Source organism: Furipterus horrens, unplaced genomic scaffold (assembly GCF_987537825.1).
Source record: "Furipterus horrens unplaced genomic scaffold, mFurHor1.1.pri manual_scaffold_9, whole genome shotgun sequence".
Classification (NCBI taxonomy): domain Eukaryota; kingdom Metazoa; phylum Chordata; class Mammalia; order Chiroptera; family Furipteridae; genus Furipterus; species Furipterus horrens.
This window is the reverse complement of record NW_028327179.1, coordinates 96,063,324-96,079,918: the sequence shown is the minus strand read 5'-3', so window position 1 is coordinate 96,079,918 and position 16,595 is coordinate 96,063,324. Positions and strand designations below refer to the sequence as shown.

The 16,595-nt window shown below is 49.1% G+C and overlaps 2 protein-coding genes across 2 annotated transcripts; one reads left to right on the top strand and one right to left on the bottom strand.

Annotated features, from left to right (window-relative positions):
• Positions 1-3,651: 3,651 nt before the first annotated feature.
• LOC150002269 (olfactory receptor 6V1-like) lies at positions 3,652-4,565 on the top strand. Its single transcript, XM_090286911.1, is given in 2 exon segments — positions 3,652-3,727; positions 3,730-4,565. Coding segments are annotated over 2 exon segments (912 nt in total).
• Positions 4,566-12,551: 7,986 nt separating this feature from the next.
• On the bottom strand, positions 12,552-13,490 carry OR6V1 (olfactory receptor family 6 subfamily V member 1). Its single transcript, XM_090286836.1, has one exon. The coding sequence runs from the start codon at positions 13,488-13,490 to the stop codon at positions 12,552-12,554; it is 939 nt and encodes a 312-aa protein (XP_090142962.1).
• Between the last annotated feature and the right edge of the window lie 3,105 nt (positions 13,491-16,595).

The window sequence follows — 16,595 nt, the reverse complement described above, 5'->3', positions numbered from 1 at the left end:
GAGCTGATCCCCGGCACCTTGCCCTCCCACGCTGTCCTCTCACCCCTGAGCGCAGACCTCGCACTGTCAAGGCTGCGCTGGGCTCTGCCCACAAGGGACAGGAGGGAGTGAGAGGGAGCAGTCATGGCTCCCCAGCAGCCTCCTGCCTGGGGCTCACATTTCCCAAACTGGGGACGGGCCTGTGATGTGCCCAAGTCCCCAGTGGAGGCAGCTGTCCCGTGGGGACCACTGTCATGCTCCTGTCCAGCCCTGTTGGAGGCACCAGGAGGGTCTTTACATCAGGAGGAGGGGGAGCAGACAGTGCGCCAGGCAGGGCCGAGTGTCTCCGTCAGGTGCTGTGCCCCACAGGTCCCAGGCTTGGGAACTGTACCTGCAGGGAGTTTGAAAGCGACCTCTTGCTTTCTTCAACCCTCTGCCCTTGTCCTGCGGTCCACTGTGTGCCGGCCACCGCCACCAAGTCCTGCTTCTGGACCTGGGCGGAAGGATGGGACCTGGCACCGGGGAGTCCTCTCGGTCGCCGCCATGCCCCGTGCATTGCCTTCACAGCCCTTGTGACAGGGTGCCATTTTAAACGTATTTGCTCTGTGTTTTCCCAACCGGGTTGTGAGGTCTGGGCTATTTGGTTCACCACTCTGCTCCTGGAGCACGGGAGTTCCTGGTACAGTCGTACTTTTCTGCGTGAATGAGCGAGTGAATGACTAAATGAACGAGTCCAGCAGCCTGTGTCCTCCTGCTCTCGGCGCTCTTGCTGCTCATTATTTTGAGTGTGATGATGAAGGTCATCATGACAGGATTACTCCCTGCGATGGTCTCATCTTGCCCTCCCTTTGGGGGAAAGCTAGGGGTCTTCTATCCCACCGCACCCTTCCTGCGCCTTCCTCAGACACCTGGGTTCAGGGAAAGCTCAGCTTAGCTCCCTTCCCGATGTGCCTCTGTCCCCTCTGGGAGCCTTCATAGAGCCTCTGTGCCACTCTCTGCCTCCACCTCTGCAGCCAGCTGGCCTGCTTGCCCCAGTGCGCTGTTAGCCTGTGTCCTTCCTGTCACCTGCTCCCTGCGAAGGCCTGCGCACTGAAAGGGGATGTCCAGCTGCTTTTCCAGCCCGTCCCTCTGTCCCGGGTCTTACCCCCACTCCTTTCTCCACTTGGGAAGCACAGCATGTCCAGGGCCACCGGTGGCCAAAACCGCTGCTGCAAACAACCGTGGTGATGGCGCTGCTACCTGCTCTGTATCCTCACTTACTTTTCTTCAAAGGAGTCATTTTCTGGGGTGGGAAACTTGTTTCAAAAGTCAAAAAGCAAAGGGCAATTTCAGCCAGGAGAACCGAGAGGCTGAAGTGGAGTGAGAAAGATGTCTACAAAGGGTTCCATGCACTCAGTGTCCGGCGCACGGTGGGCGCTCAGTGTCCGGCGCATGGTGGGGTCTCAGAGAGCGAGGCCTGCCCACCTTCAGCCACGCATCCACAACCCTGTAACCAAAACTCCCGTGCAATCAAACGCTCTTTTCTGAGTTTGTGTCCCGCTAACGAGGCGGCTAAACCAGATCTGAGCTTACTTTGTAGCCTTTATTTCAGTTACTGTAAATAGCACTGTATTTGATTACAGGGTACTGTCCAGACCCCTCTGGGATTCGGTTCAGAAACACGCCTGGTCTCATCTTACCTTTCTGATAAGAAATCGTCAGGCCATGATTGCCCTCTGCCTTCTGGGAAAGCCCACAATGCATACATACAAAGAATTGTGAAGAAAATGTGAGTTTCCACTTGGAATACTTGTCTTCCCGGGACTAGGAATGAAAACCCAACAGCTGTACTCATTTATTTGTTTCACGGACATTTACTAAGGCCTAACGCTGTGTAAGACACGCTGCAAGGTGCTATGAGGGTCATACAGATGACAGGGGACCCTTGCCGCTGACAAACAAGGACCCTAGTGCTCGGGGGAAGGCTGGCACGGGAATCATTATAATGCAAGGCAGACACACTGGCTCCCCCATTCACAGCTGAATAAAGGATGAATAGAAGACAGGCATTTGAGACAGCCCCTGAAGGTGGGTAAGAATTCACCAGGCACAAATGGCGGGACAGGGTATTCCGAACATAGGGAACATTTAGGGAAAGGGTGAGAAAGCAGGGTGCAATGGACCCTTAGAGAAGAGCGAGGGGTCCAGGTTGGGGGTAGCACAAAGTATGTGGCAAGAAGGAGGTGAAGGTAAGGCTGGAGGGGTAGGTGGGCAGAGCCGAGGGAGCTGGGGCTGCGGGGGGTGGGTTGTGCTTGCTTTAGCAGACACAGGAAGGAATAGATGTCGTTTTCTTACTTCCTTTTTAAAAGTTGTTGTTCCATTACAGTTGTCCCAACTTTCCCCCCGTTGCTCTCCCCTGTCCCCCACCCCACTCCCACAGTCACTCCCTGCCCAATTTTCCGTGTCCATGGGTCATTTATACATATTCCTGGATTAGACCCTTCCCCCTCATCCCCCTTTCCCCTCCGCCCTCCCCTCTGGTTGCTGACAGTCTGCTCCTTGTTTCCATGCCTCTGGTTCTATTTCGCTCATTTGTTGGTTTTATTCATTAGGTTCCTCTTATTGGTGAGACCATATGGTGTTTGTCTTTCACTGACTGGCTATTCACTTAGCATAATGCTCTCCGGGTCCATCCATGCTGCCATGAGGGGTAGGAGTGCCTTCTTTCTGCTGCATGGTACTCCACTGTGTAAATGTACCCCAGTTTTTTTGATCCGCTCATTTATTGATGGGCACTTAGGCTGTTTCCAGCACTTGGCTGTTGTAAACAGTGCTGCTACGAACATAGGGGTGCATAGGTTCTTTTGAATTGGTGATTCGGGGTTCCTTGGGTATAGTCCCAGCAGTGGTCGTGGTTGTTTAAAAAACGGTTGTTTTTTTTTTTTTTTTTGATCATGAAAATAATATATATTCAAATGAAAAGAATTTGGCAAACAAACAAGATATAGATATTGATATACATTTAAAAGCTTGTAATCCACTCCTGAGATAGCCATTGTTAATATCTTAAAATGTATTTTCCTACTCTTTTTCTGTATGAAGATAGATGGCTAGCTAGTTTGATTTGTTGATTTTGAGAATAATGTATACATGCAATAGCATTGCCTAAGATAATTAAAAAGTAGCTCACGGACATGATACTTTACAAAATAAATATAGCAGCAGTAACTATGTAAATTGGATATAGTCTAATTGACCTACAGGAAAGCTATTAAGAATGCTATTGCGGGGAAACAAATCCTTGAACTTGGGCTATGGAAGAGGAAAGGGGGACTGGATGACATTTCAGGTGGTCTAGAACAGAGAAGGGAAAATCAAAGATACCTGCTCAGTTTTAAGCCTGGGTGACGTGGGGTTTGGGGAACCATAACTGTGCTGTTGACTTTGGCGGAGGGGAGGATTACGTGTGTGTGTGTTTACACATGCTGTGTATGTGTGCGAGGTCAGCAGTAGTTAGAGACACGGGACTTCCGCCCTTTGGGAATGTATCTTCTGGACACTGAGATTATCATGCATACAGGCAAGCATGCTTGGGGAGCCAGGCCAGCAAGGTCAAGAGAGGAGTTGATGGCAACTTTCCATTAATATTTCCCAGCTTCTCACACGTAGTACAGAGACCTAGCATCAGGTACAATGAGTAATGGCAGCGTTGTCAGGGAATTTGTGCTCCTGGGATTTTCTCATCTCCATGAGCTCCAGATCCCCCTGTTTGCTTCATCCTCTTGCTGTATGTGCTGACAGTCCTGGGGAACCTGACCATCATCACCCTCACGTGCCTTGACTCCCGCCTCCACTCCCCCATGTACTTCTCCCTCATGGAGGTGCTGGTCACCTCCACTGTGGTTCCCAGGATGCTGGCAGACCTGCTGTCCACTCGCAAGACCATGTCCCTGCCCGAATGCCTGGCCCAGTCTTTCTTTTACTTCTCGTTGGGCTCCACCAACTTCCTGATCCGCACAGTCATGGCCTTTGATCCCTACGTGGCCATCTGTCACCCTCTGCACTACGCAACCGTCATGAGTGGTCCGGTCCGTGCGAAGCCGGTGGTGGGCAGCTGGGTGGTCAGGTTCCTCTCCATCGTCTGCCCCACCCTGCAGAAAACATGGCTCCGGTTCTGCGGCCCCAATGTCATCGACCACTACTTCTGCGACTCGGTCCCACTGCTCAGGCTGTCCTGCTCCGACACCCGCCACATTGCGTGCACGGACTTCTTCCTGTCCTTGCTCTCTGTGCTGGCCACCTTGCTGCTTATTGCCGTCTCCTATGTCCTCATCCCAGCCGGCGTGCTCTGGGTGCCGGGAGACCTGCTCCACCCGCGCCTCCCACCTCACTGTGGGCTGCTGGGCTATGGCAGCACCATCTTTATCTATGTGAGGCCAGGCAAGGGCCACTCCGCACACCTCAACAAGGGGGTGGCCCTGATGGCCGCCATGGTGACTCCTTTCCTCAATCCCTTCATCTTCGCCTTCCCAAATGAGAAGGTCAAGGAGGTCATTGAAGATGTGACCAAGAGGGTCCTCCTCCGAGACCCAGCAGCCCACGGATGAGGGGACCAGAGGGCACCTGTCAAGCCACAAGCATGAGAACCTTCCACTGCAACTGGACGTCCAGGTGCCTAGGCTGGAGCTCCTCAACCCGCTTCTCTTCAGTCTCTCTTGCTCGCCAACCCCCCGGAAGTCTCTGCTCACTCAGTGTGTAGACCCAATGAGCTCGCGTCGTCTGAATGTCCCAAAGGCAAGTGTCTGGGAGCCCGAGACAGTTAAGGAGTGGATGATCCTGAGGGAGCTGTGGAGGGAAGACATTGCAACAATATCAACTAAACGGGATAATCCAAATGACGCCCTTAGTCCAGGGTCTGGTCCACAGGGAGAGCTTAGTAAACGTGGCTATCATTATACACGCGTGCTATTAAAATCCCTCCTCCCCAGTTCTGCTCCATAACTTTGTTTACGTTCCTTTGTGGACAACTCTTTGGGTGGGTAGGGTGTTCCTTTCTCAGGAACTGACTTCAGAGCCTAGGATGGAGTTCTGAAAGTGGGAGATTCTCTGAGAAGAGCAGAGAGGGCTGGTATTTCCTGTGCCAAAAATTAAAATAAAATAAAATAAACTGCGTCTCCCATTGGGACCCCCCTTTTCTGGGGTTGTTTCTGGAGTAGAAGCACCACTCACACGCAGGCTGCCTGCCCACTTCCTCCTTCTGCTCCCTCAAAATCTCTTGCCCTTAAACATAAATGACTCTCTGGGGAGTCACTTTCCAAGGCCCCTTACGAAGAAAGTCATGAAGTCCCCAGGCCTAGACCTTATCCTTCTCTGCACTCGAGAAAGAAGGGAAAGCTGGACCCACCATTGCCACACACTGGCTCTTTCCCCTCCACGTCCCGGGGAGGCCCTCTGGGGTGGGGTGTCCAGGAGATTACCAGGAGCCCCGGGGAGTGAGGCAGAGATGGCAGAAGGCGGGTGAGGAGGAGGAAGTGAGTGGGATTGGTGTTGTTGATAATGGAGTAGGAGGAAGGATGAGGGGAGGCATTCCCGGGAAACCCGGGCATGGTGGGGAAGTCATGGGAAGACAGTGGGAGCAGGAACAAGTCTGCTGTGCCATTTCTTACACCAGATGGACCCCAGACGGGGCTGGCATTAGTGAAGTGGGACGAAGAGTAGATGCCAGCTTCCTCCTGCGTCTGAAGCTAGCTCTGTCCCCAGGGTAGCCAGAAGAGAGGTTCTGCCCCTAATATGCAGTATGGATGGTCACGGTGTGGACTGTCACTGTGTGGGGGCCACGCCATAGAGCCACAGCTGTGAAGAAAGGAGGTGACAAGCGGGGAAATGTCCCAGGAGCACGACAACCGGGGGGCCTGAGTCTCTTGTTATTACCAGGTAGTTTGATCTCTGATTAAGCTTCTGCTTCTTTTGTTTTGCTTTTTTAAGCTACCACAGGACAAGTTCCTATTTGTGGGCCTCTCCCAAAGCAGGCAGACACTTTGGATTCTGCAGGAAAGGCCAGCAGGGAAAACAGTTTTTCATCCTGAGAACTTGCTCTCTTTCATCTCCCAAGGGACTAATTACTTACCCTCCTTGCAAACTTTGTGACAAACCCAAGAACTAAATGGAAAGCAATTATCTCTTTCTGATATGCAAACACTTGCTTCCAGGCTTCTTCTCCTAAAATAATCAGCACACACAGCCCCTCAGATTTTCCTCCTGAGAGACTGCCTCCTGCTGCGCTCATCTGTGCACATGCCCTTCGTAAAAACTTAAAAATAATCGGCTGCCTGGAGCTGTCTAGTGCCTGTCTTTCACAGTGTTCTCCCTGGAGTGAAATCTGTTGGCCAATGTGCGGAAGGTCTGGCCACCTTAGGCATCTATAGTAATGACCCCATCACCACCAGCATCACACAGGCATGGCATTTGCGACAAACCCGCCCCTGGTCTCTTGTTACCCAAAGTGTGATCCTTGGAACAGCACTAGCATCTCCTGTAGAGCTTGTTAGAAATGCAGATTACCAGGCCCCCAGACCTAGTGAATCAGAATGGGGCTTTTAGCAGGAACCCTAGGTGATTCACAGGCATCAATATTTGAGGACCACTCACTTAGACAATCTGCTGGTGAGAGCTGCAATCAGGAAATTGTGTGAGAAAGTCCTTGGCTCCATCTCAACATGAAGGGCCCTGGGAAAGGGAATTTAAGGGTGTGTTTGCTATTACTAAAGCTATCCTTCCTTCATGGTTGTCACTCTTAACCCTAATTCTGCAGACAGTAACCAGGATTTAGGCCCCAAGATTTTCACTCTAGCCTAACTTTAAACTTCCTGAGAGTCCTTGGCCGATGGTTCAGTCTCTGAGTTGCTGTTAGAATCTTATGTGAACATGACCTGGAGGCGCTTTGGTTTCATTCACTTGTCTTGATGTGACAAGGACCCTCAGTGTCAAATAGGGCTCCTGGATAGACATAACCCAGGAAATAATTTTAACGTACAGCAAGGTCTGTCTGGAAAAAGTCCAGCAAACATTAATATAATGAAAAGAGTTTGCACAACATAGATGTAACCTGGCAGCCAAGGAGCGCGGACTGGAATGTGCGTGCGTGAACAATGACACCTTCACTGTAGTAGTCAGTGGGGGCGGTAGACACCATTGAGTGAGCATGTGCACTGTGTGGCCATCACATTCAAAATGACTGAGCGAGTGGAGCAACAAATCTCCATCAGATTTTGCATTAAACTTGAACTTTCCCCTGTGGAAACTACTCGGATGATTTAGAAGGCTGCAGCTGTGGGCAGCTGGTGATTGGCAGCTTCATAAAGACAGCGCTCCCACTCATGCATCACTTTTTTTGATGAAACATCAAATCACCCAGGTGACTGAGCTACCCTTACAGCCCAGATTTTGTGCCCTGTGACTTCTGGCTTTTCCCAAAACTAAAATCACCTTTGAAAGGGAAGAGATTTCAGACTGTTGATGAGCTTCAGGAAAATATGATGGAGCAGCTGATGGCGACTGGGAGAACTGTGTGAGGTCCCAAGGTGCCTACTCTGAAGGGGACTGAGGCGTCATTGTCCTTTGTACGATGTTCCTTGTATCTTGCATCTTCTTCAATAAATGCCTCTATTTTTCATATTACATGGCTGGGTACCTTCTGGACAGACTTCATACTTTCCACCTTACTGGAAGGAACCTCAGAGTTCCAGTTTTAAGTCAAAGTGGCTCTATCTAAGTATCCCCAGGTTTAGAGTCGTGACGCATCTAACCCATTGCCTCATGGAATTGTGGGGCTGAAAGCAGGTCACGCAGGTGCACCTCCTCTGCGTGCAGGCATCCCCACTAAAGCCCACTCCTCAGGAGGGCACGGAGGCCCTGCTTGAGCCAAGTCTAGAGAGAGAGGCCCCCCCGCTCTGAGGCATGCCCTTTCATTGCTGCACAGTTCTGCATTTGAAGATGAAGCCCTCACGTCCAGCCTCAGAGTGACTCGCTCCGACACTCACGGGTTCTGGAGTGCTGAGTCACACAGGCCAGCTAGCAAGTGAGCAAAGACAGCTGCATGTCCCCTTACAAAACGTTCAGAGTCACAGGTGAGGTGTTGCCCTTGAACAGACTCTACACCTCTCACCATCCGCATTTCTTCCCCTCATCCCTGTAGGTACGTGGGTCTTGAAATTGGTACTAGGTCAGACAGCTAACTGAGATGGAGTACCCTGGAATAACTTCTTTTGGTCTTTGTTTATTATACTTCCATTCCTGTCCACGAAGATGGCATTTTATGTTTTAGGTCACAGCATTCATTCATATTCCAAATTCATCTTCAAACCGCATAACTGCAGATAGCGGGTATTTATTGAATATCAGCTATGTTCTAGGCACAGGGCATACAAAAATCTGTAAGCCTTGGTGCCTGAGTTGAGAAAAAACAAGACTATGTGTTGGTGACTATCATATGCCAAGCACTCTGGGAATACAGGGAGGAAGTGCCTTATTCTCTTTGGTTAAATTGGAAGTCTTCCCAAGCATGGTGTTATTTGAGTTGAGCTTCAAAGTACGAAGAGTATCTTCATAGGCTGAGAAGGGGAAAATTATATTCCAGAGAGAAGCAACTGAATGTGTAAAGCAATATAGACATAAAAATGACACACCGTGGAGGCAGCAGAAGGCCAGGGAGATAGAATTAATGAGCTGGCTTTCTGGAGATTGAGCACAGATGTCTTCACTGAGCAGATCCATGTCTCTCAGGAAGATCTTCTCTGAAAGATGCTTCTCTCACTGAAATCTCAGGACATATCTGAATCCAACAAACCTTGTAGTGGGTACAGTGGGCACTGGTGTGAAAATCTTTGCACACAGGGCCATTTTATTGTATTCACGAAGGGTACTGTTTACCTGCAGTGCTGCCATGCTATTATTGCCTTCAGTTTTGAAAATGACCTAAGTAAGTTGAGAAAGAGCTTTGGAACGATTCTGTTAAATGAGAATTCCATGAGCTTTGCTTATGCAGAGCACGGCACGCACGTCACGCAAGGGAAGGGGAATGACAAAGATGCTGGCTTGAATGGGTAACAGGATCGAAGGGAAAACCCAGAGGCAGGATGCTGTCGTGATATCCTGGAGTCCTCCTGGGAACTGATTATTAACTTTTTAGGAATTAACCATAGCCATTCTTAAAATGAATAATAGAAACTTACAATCAAATAAGTTATACTAAACACAAAGGTGATAAAAACTTGAAGCGCCTGGTTGTTTTACTACTTTTTACCTTTATCTATGCCATGAAGATGTCTGTGTCACTTGTGTAACTAAGGTGTGAACACTGTATAATGGTGTGCTGCCGAACCTCTCTTCCCAACTCCAAGTTCAGTGGCATCCGATTGGTAGTTTGATGGGGCACGATGGGAGAGTTGACACCGTGGACATCAGCAGGTGCTCGAAGTCAGCCGATACTACAGTCAAACAGTGGGAGTGAAACATTTACCAGCAGACCACTGGATCCCTATCACCTTTCTTCAGCATCCGGTAAGCATTTTTGCCAGGATTATATTTATATTGGGAAATTTAAAGCTTAAAGGATTGGTGAACTTTTTATTCTTAATCCCTTTGCCTTTTTTTCTATATAATTTTATTAACTAATGTTACCTCAATAAATTCAATAAAAATTTAAAAACAAACAAACAAAAAACAACAAAAGAGAGACTTGGTGAACTAAATAGGTATGAATATGGTCCTGTATCAGCATCACTGAGATTTCCTCTCTTGGCCTTAGAGGCATTGGCACTGCATCGAACTCCTAACCACGCCCTGGACACAAGGCTCCTACAGGACCCAGGCCTGACTTTGTTTTGAAAAATGCTTTGACTCCTTTATCTTCCCTTGTCAAAAACTTTCATACCCTTAGTTTTGTATTCCTGAGTCCTCCCAACTGGGGTAATAAATCTACTTTTTGGCTTCTCACTGGGACTTCCGGGTGTGATAATGGATTTGGTGTTCGCTGTTCAGAATGCCATCCTTCTAATGGTAGCTTACCAGAACCCTGTATCTTCGAGGCTGGAAGGCCAGACAAATGGAGGGCAGGAGGGGAAGATGGGCAGGCATTTTATTGATTTATTTTTTTTATCCTCACCGAGGACATTTTTTCATTGCTCTGAGAGAGACAGAGAGAGAGAGACAGAGAGAGAGACAGAGAGAGAGAGAGAGACAGAGAGAGAGAGAGAGAGAGAGAGAGAGAGAGAGAGAGGGAGGGAGAGGGAGAGAAGAGAGAGAGAGAGATCAATTGGTTGTCTCCCACATTAGCTCTGACCAGGGATGGAACTGATGCTACAACCAGCTGAGCCACACCAGCCAGGGCAAGAGGAGGGCAGGCATTTAGAGTCATGACAGCTCACCACTGACTCTGCCTATATTTAAATTAGTTCTGGGTGTTACTCACAGTCTTGTCCTATGCTGACAATAAGATCACTTGTCCCCATCTCCTGGGGAAAATGGTATAAGAAAGAAAGCGTGTACACACCAAATAATTAACATTGTGTACACACCAAATAAAAATAACTCCCTCTGTGTGTTATTTGCCATCCTTCAAATGTTTGTGGGTAAATTGTGATAAATTACAAATCTTTAAAAGTGACACTGAATCTACAGTTGCCTTTAATAACAGTATGTGTTTCTTTCAAGTGAGGATATTTAAACATACAATTACTCTTATGAAGGAGTGACTTGAACTATTGCCACTGTGAGTCTACAGATTGAATGGGAACTTGATGGATACTCACTACCATCACTTTGACCAACTCTTTTTCCTGCTCTATTTCCCCTCAAATGTATCCATTAGTGACTCAGAAACACTGTTGGGCCACAGCCCAAGAATCAGGATTTCCCTTCTGGGCTCTCAGACCACATGTTATAAGTAGAAAGCCCCTTACCAAAATGTGTTAGAATTAACGGTACCATTTCCACTCTCTCATAGACAGAAACCAAAGGTTAGAATCCACACTTCTTTTATCTTAAATGGCCAGGGCTGACAAGGAGTGCTTTGCTCATGGTGAGTGATCAGTGAATCTTTTTTTTTCTTTTTAATAATTTATTTATTTGTTTGTTTACTTATTTATGTATTTTTAGAGAGAGAGGAAAGGAGAAAGAGAGGGAGAGAAACATCACTGTGTGGTTGCCTCCCACTCATGCCCCCAACTGGGGACCTGACATGCAACCTAGTTATGTGCCCTGACTGGGAATAGAACCAGCGACGCTTGGTTCACAGGCCGATGCTTAATCCACTGAGCCACACCAGCCAGGGTTTTGATCAGTGAATCTTTATTCAGTTGAATTGCTGTGAGGATAAAACCAAATGGAAAACATATGTAAAGTGTGAGAAAATATTTATTTTTATATATATACACACATACAAAAAGCTAAGGTATGTATTACCAGTTATTATCAGTAGAATTATTTTTAATTTATCCATCGTTCTTTCATTTATTCTACAAATATTTCCTCTTCAAGGTGGTGAGCAGAGAATCATTAGAGAAAATAAATCGGTGCAACAGCAAACACCAGGGTCATGGCTCTGATGTGTAATGGGAGGAGACAGAATTTTTGATCTAAAGCAAACCTCTCCTTTAGGTGAGGAGCATCTCAGCCAGAAAGACACGAACTCCTGAGAGAGTCAGAGAGAAAGGGGCACCTCAACAGGGAAGGGGTTATCCTGGGATGACACCAGAGCACGTTCTGAGAACCACGGGCCAGTCAGTGAGCTGCGGGTCCAAGGCGAGACACTCTGTGTCCACCACATAAGCCCCTGGTTCGCTGTCTTGTTTATTCCACATAGCAGACTTTTAAAAAGCTTGACATTTGTGGTAAATTAGCAGATGGGTTGTCTTAAAGTAAGTGGTGCTTGTAGTATTTTCTTGATAAGTGAGGTTATCGTAGTGTTTTGGGAAATGTAGCTGGTGAATTAAAGTATATTTGCAGAAAGACTTTGGAGAAACGGTTTAAAGTGGGACTGCTTTAGAAAATCCAGGATAGGTGAAAGGTAAGAGAATGCAAGGATTCTGAGGATAAAGTAACTAGAAGATTTAAAAAATTTTCAGTTGGGAGAGAAAAGTCTAGGCAGTGGAGTTGATGTTTCATTCCAAACAGATTATGGGGCCTCATGGGCTTACACACACACACACACGCAGATATACACAGCACACATACAGACACAGAGGTGCACAACACATACCCCGGAGCTGGATGTCTCCTGATCAGAGAACATGACCGGGCTGCCACACCTTGAGTGGGCAGCCCATGCACATTTGTCAAAAGCCCCGCTGCTGGTTCCTCAGACTCTGGGCTGCTGCGGGGCCCCTGCAGCTGCGGGGGGCAGGGAGCACCTCCCTGGTGCTCTAGAAGAGCTTTGGTCCAGATAGGCTAGCACTGAGGCCTCCCTGTGGTTATCACTCAGAGGCACAGAGAGAAAAAAATCTAAAGAACGTGACAGTGGCCTTCCCGCCTGGCTGCTCCTCTGCCTCCTCATAGAACTCCTTGACTGAGCCTGGCCGGATCCCTCAGGCTCATGGTCATGCCTGGTGGAGGCCTTTCAGCCTCTGCATCTGTCCCCGTAGCACTGCCTTGAATGTCTCATTGCGGAGGGTAAAGATGAAGGGGTTGAGGGAGGGAGTGAGGACCGATGTCACCAAGGCTACGGTCTTGTTGACTTCTACAGAGTGTGCCTTGCCGGGCCTGACATACAGGAAGATGGTGCTGCTGTAGCCGATGAGGACCAGGGTGAGGTGTGACCCACATGTAGAGAAAGCCTTCCGGCGGCCGCTGGCAGACGGGATCCGCAGGACAGTGGTCACAATGTAGCCATAGGAGATGAGGGTCACGAGGAAGGAGCTGAGGACAAAGGCCAAGACCATCACAAAGTCCCAGAATTCCAGCAGGCTGGTGTCTGAGCAGGACAGCTGCAGCAGAGGTACATTGTCACAGAAGAAGTGGTTAATGACGTTGCCATGGCAATAATTGAGGCAGGCCAGGAAAAGGACAGTGGGCACCATGGCTAGGAAAGGAGCTGCCCAGGCCGCCCCTGCCAGCCGGACACACACAGCCCAGCTCATCAAAATGCCATAGCGCAGGGGGTGGCAGATGGCCACAAAGCGGTCAACGGCCATGTCTGACAGGATGAGGAAGGTGGTAGATCCCAGGGCAAAGTAGAAGTAGAACTGGACCAGGCAGCCACTGAAGGAGATGACTTTGTGGGGGGCCAGCAGGTCTGAGAGCATCTTGGGCACTGCGGTCATGGTCACCAAGATCTCCAGCAGGGAAAAATTGCCCAGGAAGAAGTACATGGGAGTCTGGAGGTGGGTGTCAGCTATGACCATGACGATGATGATGGTGTTTCCCACCAAAGCAAGAAGATAAAGCACGAGGAAGGGCCCATACAGCAGAACCTGTAGTTCACCAATAGATGAGAAGCCCAAGAGGACAAATTCGGAAGGGTGGCTCTGATTTGCCATAATTCAGGGGCTGGGTCCTGCATGGAAAGGAAATGAGAGACAGATGGAGCAGCAGAGATAAAAACAGATAGATAATAGATAGAAAGGAAGGGAGAAAGAAAGAAAGAAAGAAAGAAAGAAAGAAAGAAGACAGATACAGAGATAGATGATTTATAGATGCATATACATACATATACATACATGCATGCATGCATACGTACATACATGCATGCATACATACATAGAGAGAATCACCGACTCAGAAACAAAAGTAGAGACAGAGAAAGAGACCAGGGTGGAAAAAGCTCATAGTCGGTCAGTGGTGAACAGAAGGGCTGAGAGACAAAGGTAAAGACGACGACACGGAGACGTGAAAGTCATAGGAAAGAGAGTTAGGGCGTTGTAGAAGCAAAAGCGTGGAAAGCCGTTGCTAAAGAGAGAGAGAAACCAAGAGGAGCAGGTCAAGGAAGATAGCACAGCCACAGACATGACGTCTAGGGAGAAGGCAAGGAGGAAACAAGAAGCAGAGGACCAAAGACGTGAGAGGGAAAACGAGGGAAAGAGAAAAAGGGAGGGAGGGGAGGGAACGTGGAAGGAAAGAGAGAGGCAGAGTGAGTGCCCCAGAAGCCCCGAGAGTTGGTGCTGGCGGGGGGTCTGTGTCATGACCTGGAGGCTGTGCACCAAGACCCCTTTGAAAGGGTCCCTTCAAGCCTTTCTGGGTTGTGTCTCTGTTGAGGACCCTCCCCTCCTCCCATGGCTCCAGATATGATCAGGCAATTAATGGCAAGTCCGAGTTTTGAGTCCGTAAATTAGCTTTCTTCAGGGAGACCTTCTGGTGTTATTTGCAAAGGGAGAGAGCAGAAAGGAGACATCGGGGGTCACAGATAAGCCTCAGGACCAGCAACTGGGTCAGTAGCGACCTGCCCAGCAGTGCTGCCTGGTTCCTGCAGAGTCTGCCCGGCGCCTCCCCGACTCCCCTCGCTCTGGCGCGGTGGTTGGGGGCATGACCTTGGACCTGCGCTTGAATTCTGGTCTGACCCCTGCCTGTTGTGGAACAGAAGTCTGCTCCTCTCTCTTCCTTCCCTGTCTGAAGCTCCGTTTACTCGGCTGTCGGATGAAGCTAATAATAGAACTAGCCTCTAGAGCTGCTGCACAGAGTAGATGCATGAACTGCTTAGCACAGTGACAGCACATGGTACGTGCTCAGCGAACAGCTGGAGTCATTGTCGTCAGGTTACAGCTGCCAGTGAACTCACATTTTCCTGACTCATCCCCTTTAGGGTCAGTGTGTGTGTGTGTGTGTGTGTGTGTGTGTGTGTGTGTGTGTGAATATTTCCATGGCTTACTGCCATTCCCTGGAATTTTAGGTCACTAAAAGGATATTTCTAAAACTCCCAGTTGTCAAAGAAAATCAATGCATGTATAGATAGCCTCTGGCCTGTCAAAGCTGCCTCTGAGGCCGTGTGCTGGCCACCAGCAATGGCATTTGTCCCTCTGTCTGCGTTGTCCCCACGCCACTGACAAACCTTGACAACAGGTCTAAAATCTGCACCCGGCACTGATTAACGTCAAGCCCAGCCCTTAGGTCTGTGCTGCACGGGAGGCTGCCGTGTCCCTACCAACGCAAAGCCACTTACCTTAGCTGCTAAGCTGTGTCTTCTTCTGGAGACGTTCACATTAAGAAACTCATGGCCAGAAATTCCTGCCTAATGGGTCCACTCTGTGACATGAGCGACAAGAGATATGTGGTCCATTGCTGTGGTCTGAGCAGCTGGAACGGGGTGGTGCTTCTGGGTGGGTGGCCCCACAAGCTACAATGAGGACATCTTAAATAACGGCGTACCCTGTGTCACCAAGTCTGGAGGCTAGAACCTGGGGGAAAAAAAAGTCCTTTTGGAGACCAGAGGGGAAAGGTGCTGTTTCTGTCCCTTCTCTCCCAAGGATGAGCGTCCTTGGCCCTCTCTGTCCCCTGTGTCTCCAGGCCCTTGGCTTCTTGATGAGGTTTAGAGCTGAGCTTGTGCTGGGCGGGAGCTTAGACTCCAGCAGTGTGGTCTCTGTGGGGACAATGGGAAAGCAAGGGGTCCTTGGAGGATTGGGAGACACTGGTGTTGTCCCTTAAATTAATGAGGAGTCTGTTCTGAGGAAATAACATTTGAGAAAAAGTTCTGAATGAAGAAAGGGGTTGAGTCCTGGATATACCTAAGCAGCTTGCGGCTTAGGATTGGTCCCTTGGCAGTGCCTGCTTCCTGGCCCTTCCCTTTCTCCTAGAATTGCCAGAGAAAAACGAGATGAGAAGCATACAAAGGAATTTTCCGGCCGGACAATGGTCATAGCAGCCTGGGTACATGGCCAGGGTTAGATTCAGGGTTTCCCTTCAGAGATGTTTGTCTCCCTCCCAGATGCAGGTTTTGAGATCTGCAAAGCAGGGAATGTAGACCCTGGACCACAACACCTTCTCCTCTGAGTTCTCCAGTGTCACCTGTAGAAGTTGGGGGACTGAAACATAAGCTTACAAGGAGACATCTTCCTATTAGAGGTGGGGCCCCAATAGACACATCTTGGGAACTGGCATGATGGAAGGGCTTGTCTCTGACTCCTTTGAGAAGATACACACCTTGGGGATGAGAGTGAAGGCAGGATGGTAGAGGACTGGGCTCCTCAGTAGACACCGAGTCATAGTTCTTTTCCTCAGAGTTCAGTCTTTATGGGTGCCCCCACTTAGCCCCACCCACACCCACACCCACACCCACAGAGAGGAGTAATGACAAAATGAACGTTTTCTGGTGAAGGCAGTGCATATGGGTCCTGAGTTTAAGACCCACAAGGGCTGGACGGAGTTGGCCAGGCAATCTTTCTGTAGGACCTGAATCTAGAGCTGAGCTTTCAGGACAGAGCCATTGATAACAAAGACGATTTTAGATCCTTCTGGACAGAAATGGGGGTAATGGTAGAAACCAGCACATTGCTGCTAGGGAGCTCAGGCAGTCAGACTGGACGCCTGTTCGAAGCAGAGCTGGAAGCGGGAGATCTTGAGAACTGAGAGACAAGCATGCGGCCGGCGTGTGGGCTTTCAGAGCCGCATCGGTGGTCTCTTGCTGCTGTAGCAAAGTACCACCTGTTTGGTGG